Source organism: Excalfactoria chinensis, chromosome 8 (assembly GCF_039878825.1).
Source record: "Excalfactoria chinensis isolate bCotChi1 chromosome 8, bCotChi1.hap2, whole genome shotgun sequence".
NCBI lineage: Eukaryota > Metazoa > Chordata > Aves > Galliformes > Phasianidae > Excalfactoria > Excalfactoria chinensis.
Window position 1 is genome coordinate 20,489,893 of NC_092832.1, and position 6,000 is coordinate 20,495,892.

General features: G+C 60.9%; 1 protein-coding gene across 1 annotated transcript; it reads left to right on the plus strand.

The window, feature by feature from the left end:
* The first annotated feature begins 4,197 nt into the window (after positions 1-4,197).
* On the plus strand, positions 4,198-5,793 carry FOXD2 (forkhead box D2). Its single transcript, XM_072343452.1, is given in 5 exon segments — positions 4,198-4,926; positions 4,929-4,958; positions 4,960-4,999; positions 5,002-5,054; positions 5,056-5,793. Coding segments are annotated over 5 exon segments (1,335 nt in total). The 5' UTR covers positions 4,198-4,206; the 3' UTR covers positions 5,548-5,793.
* The last annotated feature ends 207 nt before the right edge of the window (positions 5,794-6,000 follow it).

Here is a 6,000-nt window from a genome sequence, read left to right on the forward strand (position 1 = left end):
TTGGGATGACAAAATGCTAACACAGAAACCTGGACTACAAGACCTCATCACAGGTTACCGCAGCCATGTGAATCTGGCCATATGGTCTTGCACTGGTGTGTGCCCACTTTTGGGAAATGTGATTCCCTACCATATGGATCCCCACCCCCCAAAAAATCCTCCCTACTATTTTCAAGGGATTGAGGGAAGAATGAAATGATTTAGCAGGCTTGTTTTCACAGGGATATTTTTCCTTGTGCGGTAGGCACCGTCACCGGGCTGTTCTGTGCATGCTGCCATGTGCCAGAGTATAATTGCCTTCCACATGCATCAGCCTTTGGCTAATGTGTTTTTTATGGCAACCAGGAGAGCTGGATTTGGTGAGTCTCAAAAATGCACCTGGTGCTTTATGGCTCAAAATCACTGCGCTCCTCTGAGCTGTGTGTGTGTATCCATCTCTTTTCATGTTGGATTGCTGAAGAACAGTATGCAAAGAAAAGCTTACCCAAGCCAGAGTTAATCAATCGGGTGTTAGGAGCTTGCCTGGTGGGCTTCACGTCCGTGTGGGATGGGATCAGTAATGAAAAGAGAGCAGCAGACAAAGCTGTCAAACTCTAAGTCCAAAGCCGAGGTCCTAAACTCAGATCCCAGCACATAATAAAGGTGTGTGAACATCTGAGTGCTGCGGGGATAGATGGAAGCATTTGGCACCAATGCTCCCCGAAGTGGGAACTGGAGGAGTATGGCATCACCTGGCACTGCCATTTCCACCCATCTCCCAGTGCTGGGAGCTGCTGAGGAGTGGCTGCCACCGCACCTCGGTGATACGGGGCTGGGAATAATGGCTGTGCTGCAGGGAGAAGGTTTGAGCCTTGGCTATGTGAAGGAGAGAAATAATATCAAAGGAAATCACATAAGTGGAAAAAGAGCCCCTTGGGGCAGCCTGGGCAGCAGCAGGTCTATCTTGTTCGCGTTTTGAGAGAAGTTAGAGGTCAGCCAAGCCTGATAACGAGCTAATACAGAAAAATCCATCGTTGAGCCTTGGGGGACTTAGAGATGCACTTCAAGTCAAAATAAACGAATTTGGATGCTGCCCGGCCAAAGAAACAACAACGATTAAGTCTTGCAGAGACAACAACCCATCTGGAAGGACCCGAAGCCCCTCAATGCCCGCAGCAGCAAGGCGGGGCTGCGGGGCCCGGTGCTGCCCCTCCCAAGCTGCGTGTAGGATCAGGGCTTTGCTTCGTTAAATCCCATTGTCGGGGCCGGTCCGGGGACTTCTCGCAGCCGCGCTAATGTATTTGTCTCCCTGTACCCGGCAAATAGAGGAGGGGGAAGGCAAGGAATGAGCTTTGCCTCGTGGGAAAAAAACCCTTGGTGCCGTTTGGCAGCAGGTGGGGGTTCAGAGATGAGTCTGGGGGGGCAGGGACAGGGAGCCCCGGGGACACTGCGGGGAGCCACCTGCCCACGGGGGCTGCATTAGGGCAAGAGGGACCGGCAGTGAAAGTCCATTAAGAGGAGAAAATAAACTCTGTTCGGCGCGTTTCGGCTGTACCTGTTTCCCCATTGAGACTTAGGGACCGTCCAGCTTTCGGCCTCAGGCTTTTCTGATAGCACAGTTTAAAGGGAGATGTGAAGGAATTGGGATTAAAACAGGAGACGGGATGGGCCAACCGTCACGAAATATTTCGGATAGGGGAGCAGAAAAAATTAATAACCTGCCGAAGGAAAAGAAGGCATAAAGCATCCCTCCCACCGCTGCACCCGTGGGGACTGTGCGGTGCTGACGACCTTTTGGGGTCGTTCCGTAGGGTCGCTGTTTTGGAGGAGTGCAGCGTTCCTCACCCGGCACAAGGAGAGTCCATAGAGCCAGTGTGCAGCCGCTTGTGGATGCCCGGGATCCCAGCGGCTGCTTCATATCAACCCAGGCTTTCCCTTTCCTAATTTCAGGACGGCTGCGTTTTAGATTCTTTTTCTCGTTTTAATTTGCTTTCCGCGGCCGATGTTGCGTGACAAAAGCGAAGCGAATAGCGGCACTGCCGACAGGAGCCGGGCGCAGATGGAAGCACCGGGACTCCTCCGCCGTCTTTACGGGCGGTGCCAACCTCGGGGCGCGGAGCTTTGGGGGCAGCCGAGAGCCGTGTGGGTGGCGGTACCCACCGTGCCCGGTGCTCTCTGTGCCCTCTCGTTTCGCCGTCGGCAGCCCTCCCCCACAGAGGCACAACGCGCAGCTCCCGGCGGTTCCTTTCTGCCCCGGATCGCACCGAGTGGAAATTCAATCGCCCGTTGTGTGTGTGGTCGAAATCTCTGGCAGCTGCTTCGGAATTTTTTATGACACTTTCGTTTATGTAGGGGAGGCATAACTATTATTTTACTTAATAAAAATGGAAATGGGCTCGGGTCCTTTCCCTCCCTCCCCGCTCCCTTCCATTTGTTCTCCCCACCGCATTTCCGCGGGGCTGAGAGGAGAGATGCCGCGTCCTTAAAGCAGCGTCAGATGGGGGAGGCTGATCATCGATGTACGTATGTGCATGTAGGAGAGGGGAGAGTTTAAGTTGCTAAGGCAGCGTTAGAGCGGTTTAAAAGCGAAAGAACCCAGAAAAGCTCTTTCAGGACACATTCCCACCTTCGGGAGAAGCGCTCAGCCCCGTTCTGCACCGACTTTTCCCTCCGTTCGATGAATTCTCCCCGGGCGCAGCGCTGACTGCGAGGGTAGAGGATGCGCTCGGCTCCTTGCGGAGACGCGGTACTCATCCGGTACCGGCCCCGGTGCACGGAGTCGTTAGGGTTTGATCGTTAGTGTTTGAGTAATTATTGTGAGCGGCATTTGGAAGCGGGGCCGCGCAGCTGTTTGGCCCGGCTCCCCGGTATTAGTGCTGGAGATTTTATCACCAAATGCTCGCACCTGTTAACAGCAGCGAGCGGCAATCCATCACCACAGATTCTCACACTGCTGAGCGCAGCTTTTGGAGGGGGGCACCACGAGCCCCCCGGATGCGAGAGCTGAAATAGCAGTTAGTGGAACAGGGTATCCCGGACCCCTCGGGCTTCCAAGTGATACCCGAAGGATTTTGGGACATCCTATTACCACCATCCCCTTTCTCTCAACCCGGCATCCCATCTCCCGGGGGAGGGAGAGCCCTCGGGAATGCAGAGGCTCGAAAGGAAAACCCGTGTGAGAGCGGCTCGCAGTAAAGACGGAGAAAATGCGGTGGTCCCGTCCGTGTCCCCAACCCCGCGCCGGCGTGGCCGGCTTTGCTCTGGGAAGGGGCACGGATCTGCAGCTTTGGGTGGGCTGGGGGAGGAAGGCTGAGTCGCCACAGGTCCCATCTCGCTCCTCGCACCTGCCGGGTGGCAGCGGCCCTGCGGGAGCCCTCGGAAAGGCGGCTTTCCAGGCAGGGTGCCGTCGCTCGGTGACGTGTCGGTGACGTGAGCAAGCAGAGAAGGGGGGGACTGGGACCCCAAAATCACCCCCCTCCCCCCCGACACGCACACACAGGGAGATCTGAGGGCTCGGCCCCGGCGAGCAGAGGGCTCCCATCAGCCGTAGCCAGGGGGGAGCGGGAAGGCTTAGGGGAGCGGACAGCACCTTTCCTCGAAAGCATCGCCGAGGCCGGGGGCAGCGCTCCGAGGGGACCCGTGCCGGCTGGGAGCCCCTCTCGGTCCCCGCTGGGGCTGCGGTGGGCTCCACGTGACGCCGGGACGGCCGTATAAAGGCCCGAGAAGCGCTCGCAGGAGGCTCAGAGTGGAAGTGTCGGCCCCCGGACCCAGCTCGGGAGGGGTGGGGAGGGGGGGAGCGCCTTCCAACCCCTGCCCTCCCCCCTCCCTCTTCCCCCGTTCCTCCCCTTCTCCCCCCCCTCCCCGCAAAGCAACCGCCGCCGCACCCCCAGCATCAGAGATATATTTTTATCCCCCCCCCCTTCCTTTTATTATCATTATTACTATTATTTGTCACCGCCGCTCTCCAGCTCCCTGCCCAGCCTCCGCGCTCCCCGTCTCTCCGCCCCCGCCCCGCGCCCCCTCCGCCGCCCCTCCCTCCGCAGCCACCACCCCGCAGCCCCGCCGAGGCTCTGCCAGCAGCGAACGGGGCGCGGAGCGGCGGCTCTGGGCCGCGGAGTCCCAGCGGCGGCCGCAGCCCCTCCGGCACGGCGCGGCCCCGGGCCCATCCCGGGAACCGCCGCTAGGTGGGGGGGGGAGCCCGGCCCCGGCCGCCCCGGCCGCACAACAATGACTTTGGGCAGCAGCGGCGGAGGCGGCTGCGGGATCATGTCCGAGCGCTCCCCGGAGGAAGAACCGCTCTCCGAGGTGGAGGACGCGGATATCGACGTGGTGGGCCCGCCCCAGGACGGGGGCAAATACAGCGAGGACGAGGAGGAGGAGGACGACGACGAAGAGGACGACGAGGAGGAGGGCGGCGGGCCGCTGGGGCTCGCCCTGCAGCGGAGCGGGGCCGCCAAGGCGTGCATGGGGGGGTCCCCGGAGCGGCTCTCCCCCGCTGGCGGCTCGGAGCCCGCTTGCGCCCGCGGGGCCGCGCCCGGGGAAAAGGCGCCCGCGGGCGGCGGCAGCGGCGGAGGCAGCGGGGGAAAGAACCCGCTGGTGAAGCCGCCCTACTCCTACATCGCTCTCATCACCATGGCCATCCTGCAGAGCCCCAAGAAGCGGCTGACGCTGAGCGAGATCTGCGAGTTCATCAGCGGCCGCTTCCCCTACTACCGGGAGAAGTTCCCCGCGTGGCAGAACAGCATCCGCCACAATCTCTCTCTCAACGACTGCTTCGTCAAGATCCCTCGGGAGCCCGGCAACCCGGGCAAGGGCAACTACTGGACGCTGGACCCCGAGTCCGCCGACATGTTCGACAACGGCAGCTTCCTGCGCCGGAGGAAGCGCTTCAAGCGGCAGCAGCAGCTGCACCCGCCGCACCCCGAGCTGCTGCTGCGGGCCGGGGCCGCCGATCCCGCCGCCTTCCTGCCCGGCTTCGCCTACGGACCCTACGGCTACAACTACGGCCTGCAGCTGCAGGGTTACCCCCCGGCCCCCCCGCACCACCACCACCACCCCGGCGGCGGCGGCTCCGCGGGCGCTTTCCCCTTCTCGGCGCCGCACTGCCCGTTACCGGCTCCGCCGCCTCCCTCTGCCGCCTCCGTCTTCTCGGCCGCCTCCGGGTTGCCCTCGTTCCTGGGCGGCGAGCTGAACTGCAGGAAGTCCTTCTACCACCCCCAGCTCAGCCCTACGGCCCTCCCCGCCGCCCTCCTCCAGACCCTCAAGCCGGACCCCACGCCCGCGGGCAGCGGAGGCACCACCACCACCACCAACCCCTCCCGGCCCTCTTTTTCCATAGACAACATCATCGGGGGGGCCGTGCCCCCGCCGCCCAGCACCAACCCCAGCGCCGCACCCGCCGCGCCCTACCCCTCGGGCCAGGCGGGCCCCCCGGCTCAGCTCCTGGCCGTGCTCAGCCCCGCCTTGGCCCCATCGCAGCCCCACGGCGGCCTGGCCCACGAGCCCCTCCTGCAGCCCTCGCAGAACTTTTCCGCTAAAATCACAAACGTGGGCAGCTGTCATTTTTAAAGCGTGCTGAGGAGAGGAGAGGGAAAGGGAGAAGGGGTGGCGGGGTGGGGGTGGAGGTGGAAGGGAGAGTTGCGAACCAAACTGCACCCTTCCCAGCTCTCCCCTAAATCTCCCCTTCCCTCTCCCCGCTCTCCTCTTCCTCCCCCCCCCTCCCACCCCCAATGTCCTCCAGTTGTGTTTTAAGGTAGGAAAAAAAAATATATATATATATCTATTTTTTTGTAATTTTATTTCCAGGCTCTGTGGCATCCGGATCTGTTTGTTCGTTGTGTTGATGAAAATAATTAGTCAGGAGGAATGGGGAAGGGGGGGGGGGGGGGGGGAACAAACAACAACCATATTACACCCCGCCAGCGCCAAAACGTATTTATAATGCGGCCGTAACGTAACCAGCGTTTGTGGGGATTGAGGGAGGGGGCAAAGAAGGGGCTGAGGGCCCGAAATATTTTCTCT